Source organism: Plectropomus leopardus, chromosome 20 (genome assembly GCF_026936395.1).
Source record: "Plectropomus leopardus strain MGB_pleo_1.0 chromosome 20, ASM2693639v1, whole genome shotgun sequence".
NCBI lineage: Eukaryota > Metazoa > Chordata > Actinopteri > Perciformes > Serranidae > Plectropomus > Plectropomus leopardus.
This window is the reverse complement of record NC_142195.1, coordinates 1,364,870-1,380,495: the sequence shown is the minus strand read 5'-3', so window position 1 is coordinate 1,380,495 and position 15,626 is coordinate 1,364,870. Positions and strand designations below refer to the sequence as shown.

Below are 15,626 nucleotides of genomic sequence, written 5' to 3'. Positions count from 1 at the left end.
ATGAACTCACTGTGTCTGTGATGGATTTCATCTGTAAAACTACAAAAGCATCTAGAGATGGGGATTTTTATCTATATTGATACCATTATGGAGTCTTTATCGATACCACTATTACACTTCTATTATTTAGTGGAAAGATGAGGCAACTTTTTTTTTTTTTTTTTTTTATTTTTAATATAAATATTAACTTTGAAAAATCTTGGCATTTGTAGTTTTATTAAGTATTACAAGACGAGTAGAGCTCATGATAGGGTGTTAAATAGGTTGTAATTCCATCCCTTCTATCTATTTTATTTGCTGGGAAAACAAATGTCTCAACCAAACAACTGTAGAAATTAATTAATTAATTTCTCGCAAAAAAATAACTTGATTTTTTCTTGATGTTACATTTGAACACATCATGATGACATTTTATTTTCCTTTGCCTAATAGTCAATTTACTGAGCTGTCCTTGAACACTTCACAATGAAACCTTGTTTATTTATCTAACTAGCTGTTATCCTGCAGATTTCAACTGGGATTTCAACACTGGAAAGTGTGGGTATGCTTCCCACTGCTGCTGCGAGAGGATAATGATGAAGACTGTGCCGGCTGTGCAGCGGCTGCAACTGATGGATAATTACAGCACGGTGATGACAGTCCAGAGCTTCACCGTCAGGTGTGTGAGGGAGAGACTGTGCACTTCACGGATGAGGGGGAGTTGAGGGAGAGATGGGATACTGACCCCCAACGGTTTCAGCATTTCAGGTGAGAGAGACACCATGCATTACAGAGCTTCAGTGTTATGTGAGAGAGAGCCCAGCTGCCTCCAACTGCTTCAAAGCAGTTTTGACACTTAATAGTTTGTGAAGTTAAAAACTCTCTGTGTGTCTGAAATGATAAGTGTCCTCAATATGAAAGATGTTAAAATCCACCTGCTCTGTGCTTCAGGGCAGAGCTCCACTCAGGGTGAGCTGCAGGGCGGCACACATGTTAGCATTCCAATGCTACTCTCACAACATGTAAATGGCTCGACTCACTCAATAAACCCTTTAATAACCCGTTGGGGAAAATGATCATTCCTGTCAAAGCCCAATATTTGGGTCCAGCCTTTGTGTTCAATAATACTGCATTATTGTGGGTGGCAACAAATCAACTGGTAACACAGTATATAAGCCAGTTGTTGCCCTGACCCTCCTGCTGCCCTCAGGAACCCCCCACACAGACACCTTCAATCAGATATTCACACATTGAGTTGAGAGTCTGCACATAACTCAACACTGAATAATTACAACCTTAAAAAGCACCATGGCAAAGAGTGAAGTGAGCAAATGCTGCTGGTGTAATCATAGATCAGGGCTAATGTTTCCACTTGTGGTGCCCTGGGTGGATTGGTGGATTGTTTCCAGAGCTCCTGTAGACATAAATGTATGGGAATTACTGTGGTGGCAGCTGCAGGCCCAGAAGAGGAGGAGATAAGCCACTGCTGATTGGATCAGAGAATATGAGATGGCTTGGGCAGCCTGATGTGCTCACAGCGAGCACACACACAGCCTTAAATATACTCGTTTTGGGTGGATGAGCTGACAGGAGATACTTGTAGTTTCTGTTATGTCTTGAGACTGACCGCATCAGTTACACATGAAGGTCACATCACTCACTGTGGGCCACATTATTCCCATCAGTCAATCAATGCTCTCTGTGCACTTTCATTGCACAAACTGCTTTTTAAAAGCCACTACTTCTGCAAATAAAGGTGATCTTACTTTTCATCATGTATACTTTCTGCTGTGTCTCATAAAATAATACTTATGATGTCAGGTCATGTCTTGTGATGTCATCAGGGCTAACTCAGTTTAGGCTGAGAGACTGGAAGTTTCTATCAAAAGACTTGAGTTACAAACTGCAGGTGTGAAGTTTGAAATATGTCGGCTCTTACCAGATCAATTGCTTTATGGGAAATGTAAGTTATAGTGTTTTTGGATCATAAAGGGAGTAGCCCTTTAAAATAATGAAATGCAGCAGTGTGTATGAGTACTCTTACCTGTCCTAAATATAGAGCCCACTAATCCTGATGTAGCAGCTGAGCAGATCACGCAGCTCACCTGTAACCCTAAACACTCCGCCTATTAATAGACTATCCAACACGCTCAGCTGTTGCAGAGTGACTAATGTTGTGATGTGACTATTGTTCTCACAGCAGGTACTATAGGTCTGCATCAGACGTATGCACGAGGACCCCCGTCTCACTGTGCCTCAGCCACTATCAAATGTCAGGGTAACGAGGTGGGATTAAAGGGTTGGGGAGCTAACTTTGGAACTGACCCTGGATTTTAAGTCTTGGGAAAATGGCTCAAGTTCAAACAAACTTTGTTGCCATGGTAACTAACACAGATTCCTTGCCTTTATTTTTGTCATATTTTTGGGAAAAAGGGAAGAGTCTGCTTATGTAGTATTATGCAAAATACTGAGGTCATTTAAATGATCAGTTTGCTGTTATAGTGTAGTTCCCTTATTGTCAACGAGTCGTGCAAACCCAAACTGTGTGATTTCAACTCTCAGGTCTGTCTTGAGATGTCATGCAGCCCAAAAAGACATTTTCCCACTGACTTACAAACAGGAAGACACGTCTGTAAACCAGTGGATACATTTTTTTGAGCAACACAACCCCTGCAAAACAACTTGTTTCACTATCAAGATTTCATCAATTTGGTCTGATAACATCTGGAAGGTCTGCAAGAGCAGCAAGGTTAGATCCTTTCCTATGAGTTAGCGAAGCACTACACCCAAAATCGCCTGCTCTTCTGGCATTAGTCTCTAGTGTGCAGGCTCTATGGACCCAATGATACCAGAGCAGTGCAGATCATCTGGGTAATTTCATACCACAGAAACCGACTTATTTTGGCTTCATGTGCCACTGAACAGCTTTCATAGGAATGGACAATACCTGCCAATGCTGTATCCACATCTCTTAATACATCCATGATACCAACCAACAGAGAAGTGAAACTGAAACTGAAATCCCTTTTTCCCCAAGGGATGTAATGTAACTTAATTCAGTGTCTGTGGTTCATCAGTGAAGTGTATAAATTGCACTGCAGACTGAGTCTCTAACAGTGAGAAACAGGGTTACAGCTGTCACATAGGAATGAGTCCAACTGTTCAAATGTGTAGGATACATCAGCCACTGTCTTTACTGTGAGGAAAAACTGCTGTCCTTTTCCACTTTGATTGGCCAAAAGATGGTGCCACATTATATTCACAGCTGTAAGAATATCTAGTGGGTTTTCACTCTCAACCTGATAGTTCAAATTCAAACTAACTCTGCTGCATTGGCCTGTTTGGATTTGTTAATTTAAGCTGGTGTGAAAGATGTCAGTCACTGTGGGTTCTCTGGTGGTGTGTGTTTGTGTTGTAAACTTCAGGCAGAACAGCCGCAGGACTGTGTGATCGTACATATCAGATTTTACCATGAATGTCTCTGCTATACCACTCTGAAATCCATCTGCTAATGACCAACTGTTAAGATAGGGATCTGTAGGCTATCTGCATGAGTGATGTTCAGCCTGTGTAAGATCATTTGGTAACCATGATAATACATGTTAGCACACGCACACGCACACGCACACGCACACACACACACACACGCACACACACACACACACACACACACACCATAGCATGACAGTCACAGCAACTGGATTTGTATGAGTCAGTGACGATGCATGGTGACATCTCTAAAACTGTCCAATAAGGAGTCGCATGTCAGACCACATGATGTCATATTTACTCCTGCTGGTGCATTTGTAATAAGTCAGAGTGAAAATCCAGTGCACCCTCATCAGTGAACCAAACTACAGGTGAATAAAGTCATCTTCATCGATTAATACCACCTTCTGTCTTGTGACATTTGTTTACAGGAGCAGGGTGAGGGTAATTTATACTCCCTTTACATACTAAAATAGACATAACCATCACTGTCCTCATACTTTCATGTGTACTTTTTGCTGGCACAGATTCAGCCAATAGATGGCACTAGAGAGCGGAGTCAAAAGTTTCAAATAACGGGTCGTAATAATGTACCTTTAAACTTAGGCAGCACTGACGGCATGTTCTCTGAGGCCATTAAATAAATCCCGACAGGTGGACAGAGAATTATTTTCACTACTTTCATTATATATTATCATATATTATTATATATCACCAATTTGTTCTTTTCCAACAGTATTTAAATTGCTTTGTCTTTTCCCTACACCGGCCCATTCTCACTCTGAACTCGTCAATTAGCGCCGCTCTGTTAGTGCTTTCAGCACTTTCCGCGTCCAACAGGAATGTGGCTGGATGGCGTCAGATCAGAACACGGTCAGGCAGAACCTGTGCCGTTGTTATGATATGCTGGAGGTCAGCCAGATGTCACCGGCAACGTCTACATGCAACGAGCACCGGTGGCATCACTTGAGAACACAGCCAGGTGAAACTGATTGTGTGCTCATGAAATGCTGAAGGAAAACCTCAGGTCATAACGCTGCTGATAACAACTTCATATAACTTAATATAAGGTGCAGGAGAGTGCTTATAGGGCAGGTGGGTGGGGAGGTGGATGAATCCTTTAAACAACAGACTTTCGTGTGGGAGTCCCGATTTAGCTTCCTGTGTGGATGTATGTGTGTTTTTTTCTAAACCTTACCATGTGCCTCTTTTGCATAAACCTAACCATCTGTGACTTTGTGTCCTAATCTTAACCATCGTGACAGTCCACACTGTTTTGTAGACATCAGGACAGTGCTGCTTCATCCCACCATATGGATTTGTTGACATCATCGTAAACGGCATCCGCGTAATGAGCTGATGAAGAAGGATACCTAGAATATCATAAATAGACACTGAAGGTCACTGATAGAGCGGCATCATGTGACGAGTTGAGATGAGAACTTGTTCTCCACTGGTACTGCTCTGTTTTGTCTGTATCTGTAAGCTTCCAGAAAACATGCACAGATGCAGACAAAAACAGAATACAAGTAGGAGGCTCAGTCCATCTCTGAATCTTGAGCATAAATTAGCCTTGAGGAGTTTCAGCTCCTACTTTGAAGGTGAGTGGAGAAAGAAAAAGTGTAAAGACCAGCCCCTTTCTGCTTGTGGCTGTCACACTGACACTGATTAATGTCACAAGCGCTGGTCTATTGATGAAGTTGAATACAACAAGCGTTGCTGGAGTTTTGTCCTCTAGGGTTGACTGACTAAGGTCACGTGCAATAGTGCAGCTTGACAGACATTAGGATGCAGTGCGTACCTGGAGCCTCTTCATGGTCTGGGAGTCCTGGTCAGCCTTAACCTTGCAGGCCACCAGCAGCTGAGCAGTAGAGGCTGCCACCTGCTTGGCTGAAGAGATGAGCTTCTCCTCGCTGGCGTGTCCCTGCACCGCAGAGTTGGCGGCCTCACACAGGTTGTTGGTGGCTGCTGCAACCATTCGAGCCTGAGGAGTCAGGGCATCAACAGTAACATGCTTTACTTGTAACTTTGAGTAACACTTTCTATGAAGACAACATCTGAAATGCATTATGTGCACATTCATAGTGAACTGTAATGCATTCATAATGCTTTATGACTACACTCATAAACACACATCATTCTTACTAATGCACTATATCAACAGTTATGGATGCCCTTGACCAGTTAAAAACTGGAGGTTGACTGATGGGGCTTATAATGCATTATAAATACCTATACTCACCTATACACACAAACAACACAACACCAACATCAACTGTAGCAAGGACTCATAGTGCGATATAACAGCCCATTCAGTATCACAAGTTATCATTGCATATATTAAGATAAGTGAGATACATATTGATGCATTAATAATCATGCACACTTCATCATAATGTTTCATTGTTGGTGTTACGTAAAGTGTAACACCATTTCATGCATTTCTAAGATCTATGCAGCATCATAAGTAACCTGTCTGAAGTAAGAGAGTTTTTAGTCAAAGCATCAGCTCTTGCAAAGTTTGGGATCTTGCAGGGTCACTACTTGCAAGATTGTTCGCTTCAAAAAGGAAAAAAACAGAACTGAAACTGTTGCAGCCTTTGAAATCCTCAGGGAGTATGCTATATGCTATATGGCAAGCCCTAACCACTGCCCCCATCCCAAACAGGCTATCTACAAGCTAAGTTAGCCATTGGGGCATTTGCCCTTAGTGTTTATAGAAAGTGTTACCTAATTTTGAAATGTTCTTAAATAAATCTTGAAGGAAAAGACTTACAGCTGAAATGAGTCCCTGAGACCACTGTCCATCATCCACGGCATTGGCTGGGATCGCTCCCACCTGAAATGACAGAAGAACTGGCTCAGAATCATCAGTCTATAACCTGTGTAGCCAAAGCATTCATGGATATCAAAAATATGGTGAGTGTGGAAACAGGATGCTGGTTTTGGGAAGAAAAGGAGAAAAAAATCTCATGTAGGTGATGGAGTCTTCTGTTTCGCTCAAGCAGAACAAATGAAAGTACAAAGTAAAGAAGGCTGACGGAAGCAAAATTTGATTTCTTGAAACAGTGATTATGTAACATCTGAAAATAAATTGTACTGTATTAAAACTGTGCTCATTTAATAAAAGAAATAATTATGGGGAAAACAGGAATGGGACAGCACTGATGAGGACAAATAATTAAGGTCTTAAATCAAGGGAATAAAGGCAACACACTTTTTGCAATAAAATTAGTTGCATTAAAGAATAACTAAATTATATATATATATATATATATATATATATATATATATATATATATATATATATATATATATATATATATATATATTGTATGGTATCACAGTGGTTCCAAACTGTGCAAAAGTGGGTCACAGGTCCAAACTGAACGGACCGCAAGTGACCTCTGAACATGTCAAGTTTGTAAAGAGTTTGTATTTTATAGTCCAATGAATTTCTGGCACAAAGCTTTTATTTTGAAGTGTCATTTGTTTTGTGTCTGTGGTGCTGTGTTATTTAGCTGAAGTTATGCTTGCTTTCTGTGCATTGTAGCACACACTGGGATGCAATTGGGTGGCAAAATGTAATGTTTAAATGCAGCTCAGGCACTGATCATAAGCACTGATATTTTTATGACCAAATACAAACTTAAGATGATGTTTGTGATTGTGTAACAACGTTAAAAAACTGCTTAAGCAACATTTAACAGCAACTTGACAGTATTGTAGCTTGTCATGCTAGTTTGTTGTTATTGGTAGTTTGAACGCAACATAACACTTTATGATAATATTGAGGTTTTTTGGACAATTTTTAAAAAAACACATGTTGCAACTTATTTCCTTTGGGCTTGTTCCTCTGTGTGATGCATATGGTGCCCAAACATTTTCATGTGGCTGACACCCATGGTGTTTCAAAATGAGCAGTTTTTTGGCGCAGAGAAATAGGTGTGATCATATAACCTTGTTTGTGGGGGCAAATGATGGAGAGAGACATACCTTCCCTTGAGCCACCAGCTCCCTCTGAGCTGCTGAGGCAGCTTTGACCAGAGCGCTGGTGGCAGCTGCGATGGACTTGGCAGCCTCCAAAATCTGCTCCTCAAAGTTCAAGCTCTCATCTGCCTCCTGTTAACAAGACAGGGAACCCAACAGTCAATAAACACGCTGTTATAGGGCCGGGATGATCCGAGGAAGATTCATTCACACAATCAGGTCTCATCCTTAAAAAGTGAACAGGGCTGGAGGACAGCAGGAAAAGCTACTCTGACATGGAGGACCTTTGGAATGCCAACAGGGTGAGGTCTGTGGGACAGCCATCACCGGTGGTGTGAGGAGCTGACAGCCCTGGAGACATGCAGCAGTGTGTGTGTGTGTGTGTGTGTGTGTGTGTGTGTGTGTGTGTGTGTGTGTGTGTGTGTGTGTGTGTGTGTGTGTGTGTGTGTGTGTGTGACCCTGTGCTGAGGTTAACAGGCTCAGTGTGAGTGCGGCTGCTCGGTATAAAGCCCTCTGACCTTGGGTTTGGTCCTGGGCCTCAGCTGCTCCAGTTTCTTGGCAGCTGCTTCAATTGCTGCCGCTGCTCCTAACAGCTCGTTCTCTGCGATGACGGTGGGATCCTCGGGGTCCACCCACTCTGTGCCTGCAAGACGCACACACGCACACACACACACGCACACGCACGCACACACACACACACACACACACACACCACATTTTACACTCTGCAACAGGACTTCTATCAGCTGAAGATGGTATCATGGTGATGATATTAAAGCTTTCAGTATCTTTTAGAAATGATTTCAATAGTCTGCTACTCATACACATATACAGTTGAATATGGCAAACAAACAAACCAACAAACAAATAAATTAATAAATAAGCCCTGGGACCACTTTATATCACAGCTTCTATATTTTTATTATATATTTTTATATATATTTTTGTTCTGTAATTCTTTTTTTTTTTGGTCTTCTTTTTAGTATAAAGCAATTTGAGTCACATTCAGTAAATTAATTGTGCAAAAATACTACTACAATATCAATTTAAATATATAGTGTGTACTAGTGAGTGAGTCAGTCAGGTTTCAATAACAACTATATGTTTTGGATGCCGTTTTACATTAATTAAATACCAAGAATCACTGAGCTTTGAGGCTAATGAACCTCTTCACAAACACTCCCTCTCCTTCTATTTTTTTCAAGCAACAAACTTTTTTAACTGAATGTTTTGTAAGTAAAGTTTTTGCAAGTAATACACAGTATGAAGTGTATTTAGGATGGAAATGAACTTCATCCATAGATGACTTGCCAAAAGGCCAAAAACATAACTTGGCTGTGTGTTAATGTGTGCTCTGCATGAGTGTCTTAACTCTGCTAAACAATAATGGGCAGAAAAAGATGCCCCTGTCTCATTTTATAGTTCAAAGCGATGGTGAAACTTTTTTTAGGAGTTTCAAAGTTAAACTTTTATTGATATCATATTGATATTACCTAGACACTATATAATAGTTTGCAAGTGTGCAAAGTTTCATCAAAAAGGCAATAATAATAATAATAATAATAATAATAATAATAATAATAATAATAATAATAATAATAATAATAATAAAAATTGTAATGCTTCAAAGGCATTCGAAAATTTGCATATTGCTAGCATTATTACTAGTGGTGCAGGATTAAGATTTAAGATTTACTACAGTGCTGAGTAAGGTTTGTGCAAGTGGTGCTGGTGGAGCAGAAGTTGTTACTTGACTGCTGTGCTGTTTCTGTTTCATTTATTTCAAATGTATCAAAAAGTGGAAAACTAGAATGTGATAGTGTTATGTAGGTGATACTATGACTGTTTTGTAAAGTATAAATATATCAGTATAGTATGTCTTGTAAAAAAAAAATCATCCATGAAGTCATAGCATAATGTCTTTTACAAGTCATGGTGAGTGCACTTTTCCTTTGTGGCCCTCCATCACATGCTGGCTCCCTAAAATGGCACTCAGTCATGAAATCTTGAAGGAGTAGTGATCTATAGATTTTTGTTTCAAAATGTTGTAAAATGGCCATTTTAGTCCTAAAATGAATGGCCCCCAGACCCTTCCTGCAGAGCTGGGTCACATAAGGTGTCAACTGAAGAACCCCCCCACCTCCAAATGTTAAATAGGTGATTACGGCCCTGAATATTTCTTGTTTATCAACCTAACAAATAAGGTGTGCAAATTTAGTAAGAACATATTTTAATGAATCTGATAAATTTTATATTTTTGGTTGTTTAATCTTATTTTCGGGTTGAAGCAACAGGCTGTCATCCATCCGGTGGTGAATCTCAACATTTTGCAGGCGATTACAGGAGCTCAATCCTGCACATCAATCACAGCTCATCTCGGAGCCATTATGGTCGCCCCATGTGCGTCATCAGTCTAATGAAGTCTTGAACCTACAGCCATGCTTCTCAGATTCAGTGTCAGCTAATGTCGCTCAAAGTTGAGCAGAGGAACATTAATCTAAGATAGAAAGCTCTGAGGATGACTTTCCCTCCATCTGACAGACGATGCATTCATGGAAAGGCCTTGGGTTCAATGTAATTTGTACTTGACTCCTGAGAGGGGGATCCCAGAGTAGAGCTGTGTGAAACTGTAGAACTCTTTGGAGACTATGCACTAATCCTACTTCAAATTACTGTCAGGGCTCATTTGCATGAAGCGCTCTAAATAAGACCTGATGCTGGGCTATTTCTGACATGTCTTGTGTATGTCTGAGGTAGTGAGCACTGCTGACAGCCTTTGATACTTCCACTGGGGGCAAGGAGTCAGATACCAAGTGGTTTAAAAACGAGCTGCTCTCATTTCTTATTTGATATTGTACATTTTTACATGTCAATAACACATATATGAAACTTGCAACTGTCCATTAGTATGATTGAAGTTCACTCATGGTGAAAAATGTCTTGGAAAATTTGGTTATCTAGCTACATCCATTCTGACAGACCAATGAGAGCACTGACTGAGGCAGTATGTTTACATGGTGTTAGAAAATGTGGAATTATTGTGTTAGTCCAACGACAAGTGGACTTTTAAAATACATGTAAACAAGTTAGTCCAACTGAAATCTGATTGAATCGAATTTCTCCAAATCAGACAAACACACCAAGATCATTCCATTGGAAGTCCAACTCTTCCATCATGTAGACACCTCAGTCGGACTTTAACTGGACTAGACTTTCTGCGTGTGCTTCTAGTTGCCTAGTTTTCTAGTTTTGGCTTAGGTGAGGGACATACAATACAACTCCAAAAAGGTGGTATTATTTTAGACATAAACGTCAAACTTGAGCCATGCCTCCTCTGATAAATAAAGTACAGTCCCACAACACCAGCATGGGTGCTAAGCGATGTCCTGCTGCGGACAGGGCCGCAGCATAAGACATTTAATCCACCTAAAAATCAATATCAGTGTAAGTTTTGACTATATCTGAATCTGGTCTCCTCTTCAGCTTTCACAGCAGCTGATGGAGGCAGCAGTATGGCAGCAGCTCCACCGTTCAGTGGAGTAAAATGTTTCTCAGTGGAGACTACTGATAAAACAGCTTCAAATCCCCATCAGTAAGAGCTGTCTTACAGCACAGTAAAGCGCTGAAAATATTTGAAATATAGCGTAGCCTACACTTAAACTGATATTGATAATTTCAGATGTCTTCAAACTAATCAGTGAAAGCAGAGTTTGCTCTGTGTCAGCGCTGTCTGATTGTATGTAAGTGACACAGTGGTTTTCTACCCCAAAGTTATTGTAAAGTAATCATCGTGATTGGGTTAATATCATCGACTGTATAAATAATATAGGTTTATATTAACTAGCTAGAAGAGGACAGATCTCCACCTGCTGAGGTGGAGTCAGACAGACTTCATCATAAAACGATTCTACTAGTGCTTGTAAACTGGGACAAGGACAGTAGTCAAATTAAATGGCTGAAAGGAGCTATAACCGTAGCTGTGCATGTAAACTTACTGAGTTACTATTAAATAAAAACTGAGAGAAAAAAAAGACACTCAGAGATATGTAGATGTGTTCTGCTGTCACTGTGTAGCTGCTGAGGTGAGGATACCTTTCATGGCCTCAGCAGCCTGGATGAGCTCAGTGACGGAGCCTGCCACCCGCTTAGAGTAGTTGGCCAGGTGTTGCTTCAGATCATGAGAGGGCTTCTGGATGATCTGTGGGGGAAAGAAAAAAAACATTTAAAACCTTTAAATCAACCTTTTATAGACATTCACAACCTGCGTATCATGAATTAATCAAGTCCCAGCCTGTGCAGGATTCACTGATGCCAAGATTATAAAGGCGTCCAATATTAGAGCACACTTTCTTATTCTAAACCCTTCAGTTTGGATGCTTCAGATTAGTTGGTGCCAACCTGGGGTCCTGACCCTTACTAGGGGTCGCCAAAGCTTCACAGGGGGTCGTAAGGTCTTCATGGTTTTAAGGGATTAAAGAAAACCTTTTTACAAATATATAGTCAAAATCTCAATATATTTTTTTTAAATTTCTGTGAGGAACTGAGTGAAACTTGTGTTTTTTTCAGTGTTGAATCACTTGCACTTCAGCCCCTCCACAGGTGGAGGTCAGTTCTCACAAGATGAACAAGTTATAGCAAACAATTCAATGCGCCGATTCAAAAGAATGCACTCCAAGAAAATAACGGACCACACAATTAACTTAAATAATTAATAAGACGCACACTGTGCCTTCATTAGAGTCAAACATTCATTGTACAGATTGAAAAGTTTAAATGACCTTCCCCTATAATAAAACAATCTCTCACTGGATAAAAACTTATACAAAAACGGGAAAGGATCAGGGAGAGGAAAACCCAGACTTTGTCTAACAACGAGCCTATTAGGCCTGAATAGTTGTTAAAATATACTGAAAAATAACATAATTCTATAAAATAATAATTTGTCCTTTTTTATTATTCTAAAAATCCTGGAGAAGAGCAGTTTATTTTCATGATACATGTATCAATAATTTCTATGTTTGTGTATATTTGCTAACAATTTGTTTTAATTGAACCCTCTCAATAAAATGCTTTAAATATAACATAATACAGATAGAGAATTTTGTAAAAGTTCCCAAAAAATATCAGGAAACTCACATCTGATGCAAAATTCACAGGAAATAATTCGCTCAAAATTCATCCAAATTGTTTTTTTCCTTTAAACTTCCTGCATTTATTGCATTCACGATTTGGGCATATTGTACAGGTTGCCTCTTGTTCTCTACCATTATTTTGATGCATATAATATGAAATATTATCCATTAACCATAAAATATATCACTTTGTCAGGGGTTACAAGTTTACACCATGATAGAAAAGTGGTACTTTGAGGAAAAAGGTTGAAAACCATCACTTCAGACGATAGCAAAAAGACATTGACATAAGTGTTTGTCTTTTGCATCATAAGAACAGGAAGGAGGATGTAGTGTAGGTCCAAATCAAAGATTACTCTACATCTCTTCAGTCAACCTCTGACAAGGGAGCAGAGCAACAGCATGCTAACACACAGCAAGTTTGGTTTGCATTTTTATTGTGACCTATCTGTGTCTACGCATATCGCAGCATGTACATTAAGTATAAATCATGGACGTCATCCACAACAGGCAAAGTGTATCAACATATTTTTGTACAAAAGCAACAGAAACAGAAAACACTGTGATAATGTAAGCAATAATTTTACATTATTATTTACAGAAAGAAGAGGTAGATAAACTAGGAAAAAAGAATCAATAAATAGTAACTGCTGTAAACAGCTGGTGGTTGTAAAACCCCCTCTTAATGAAAATCATGTTATGTTTTTAATCATGTTATATATCATTTTTAAATAATGTATGGTATGACATTATTTTCGCTCCACATAAAAACTGTTCCATAGCTTCACTCCAAACACTGATACACAAAAATGTTTCCTGGTGGTACAACACTGTTCACTGTTCTCTGTTTACCCTGACAGCATGTGAGAAAATCGTTTTCTTCATGAATTTGACAGAACATGGGGTGAGGAATTAATATAAAAAAGGTCATTTTGCCAGTGAGGTATTCCTTTTAGTGTGTTCTGTTCAGATATGAACTACATGCAGCCTTTAGAAGAAACACTTCATTCTGCCTCTCTTCTGTTTAGCCTTTTTTCGGTATGTGACATACTTTGGCTGAATTCCCTCAAATTCTGTTTGCACAGTCGATCCTTTGAAAGATTTTTGCTCCTTTACCAGTGTCTCCATCATCTGTTTCCTTCCTGCCTGTACTGTGACATCACTGATAAAATGAGGCTTCATGTTATACCTGTATAGATGCTTTGTAACTGCATGATAACATTATTGCCTCACACACCCATATTCATGATGTAGAGTTGTTAAATTGAAAAGTGTTTTTGGAGAAACCAGTGTCACCATAGCTTTATAATGATGGGACTTTGCCAGCAGACTCTTCCAGTATGTCCGAAATATGATACAGAGAGGAAATAACAGTCGACTCATATCAATAATATGCCCACTAATGTTAGTCCCATGTCATAAATGGAATGAAAATAATGTCAGACAAGTTTGCTGTGTTGGTGCTCAGAAGTGCTTGGCTCTCAGTGTGTGTCCTCAGCCTGTCCTAAGTGGACATGCAGTATTCAGGTTGGAGCAGTGTATGACAGGTGCAGAGCATTAACAGGACTCAGGCCATATCCATCTCAAGTTTATTCAGATGTGTTGTCATGAGAGGATAGAGGCGAGGACGTAACTGCACAAGAACGCATGCTGGGGGCCAAACTAATGCCACGGGCAAACACAAACACACACCCACACACACTGCACTCTGATGCACACTTTACCTGAGCTCCACCAGGGAAACACTGTTAGACTGTGGGACACTGGCAAAAATACAAGCAACTCCATGCATCTGCAAAAATTTGTTCAACTGTGATGTTAGGAGGTCTGTGCCGAGTGTCTTTTGATGCTAAAAACCAAACTGTACGGCTGAGCAACATGTTGAGCAGATCAGAGTTAGTCTGGCAGTATAATGTTTCCCATAGAGGTCAAGGACCAGGGAGACTGATTGTGGACAAGCAGGCTGCTTGTTGTTCAGAACCACAGACTCTCATTACGGCTATACTGCCTGTTTCCAGATCTCATTCAACACTTTATACTTTTTCATCACAGTGGATAAAATTAAGATTTTTTTTTTTACACCGTTTGAAACCTGCATCGACATCACTTTTCTTGTGCTGCATTCCGACGCCTTTCACAAGCATTTAAACATAGTCATAATAAACTTGATTATCCCACAAGAGATAATAAACTTCTAATACTTTTTATGAGGACCATGTTTATAATGCCTTATGAGGGCATTCATGGTGAATTACAATGCTTTATGACCACACTCATAATGCTTACTGATGCACTTTATCAAAATCAACATCAACATAAAGCATTATGTGTGACTTAAAATGATATATAAGTTTCAAGTGTTTTATGCATACTACTGACTGATTATAAACTAGAGGCTGACTGATAGGGCTTATAACACATTATAAATACTGACTAAAACCTGTCTGACTTTTGACACATTGTCTCCAGATGTCAGTAGGTGTCAAACTTCTGTCTTCAAAGTGTGGTTTTTAAGCATTCTAGTGCACAGTAGACATTGATAATTTATTATGCAGTATAGATTCTTAGAAATGCATTAAAAATGTGTTGCACTTTACTTAACAGCAACAATAAAACACTCTAATGAAGCATGCATTATTATAAATGCATCAATATGTATCTCAATTCACCTCACTTTCAATGAAAACTTATGACACTGCATAGACTGTTATAGCACACTATGAGTCCTTATAACAGATGACTTTTGATGTATATATAGGTGAATATAGGTATTTATTGTGCATTATAAGCCCCAGCATTCAACCTCTAGTTTTAAAACAAGCCAAGAGTATGCATAAGACACTTGACACTTATCATCACTGTCATTACAAGTCACTTTCTAATGTTTTATGACTGTTGATATAGTGCATCAGTAAGCATTCTGTGTATTTATGAGTGTAGTCATAAAGCATTATGAATGCATTAAAATTCACTCTGAATGCCTTAATAATGCATTATAGATGTGATCGTCATAAAAAGTATAACCTATCATTTTTA

General features: G+C 39.4%; 1 protein-coding gene across 2 annotated transcripts in view; it reads right to left on the bottom strand.

Annotated features, from left to right (window-relative positions):
* Positions 1-15,626, bottom strand: part of tln1 (talin 1) — a 101,141-nt gene that overhangs the window by 6,735 nt on the left and 78,780 nt on the right. For both annotated transcript variants that reach the window (XM_088071314.1, XM_042509057.2), the window contains 5 exons: positions 11,551-11,656; positions 7,977-8,101; positions 7,465-7,590; positions 6,245-6,307; positions 5,270-5,452 (listed from right to left, as the gene is read on the bottom strand). In XM_088071314.1, coding sequence (XP_087927440.1) covers positions 5,270-5,452; positions 6,245-6,307; positions 7,465-7,590; positions 7,977-8,101; positions 11,551-11,656 — 603 coding nt within the window. The remainder of the gene's footprint in view (positions 1-5,269; positions 5,453-6,244; positions 6,308-7,464; positions 7,591-7,976; positions 8,102-11,550; positions 11,657-15,626) is intronic.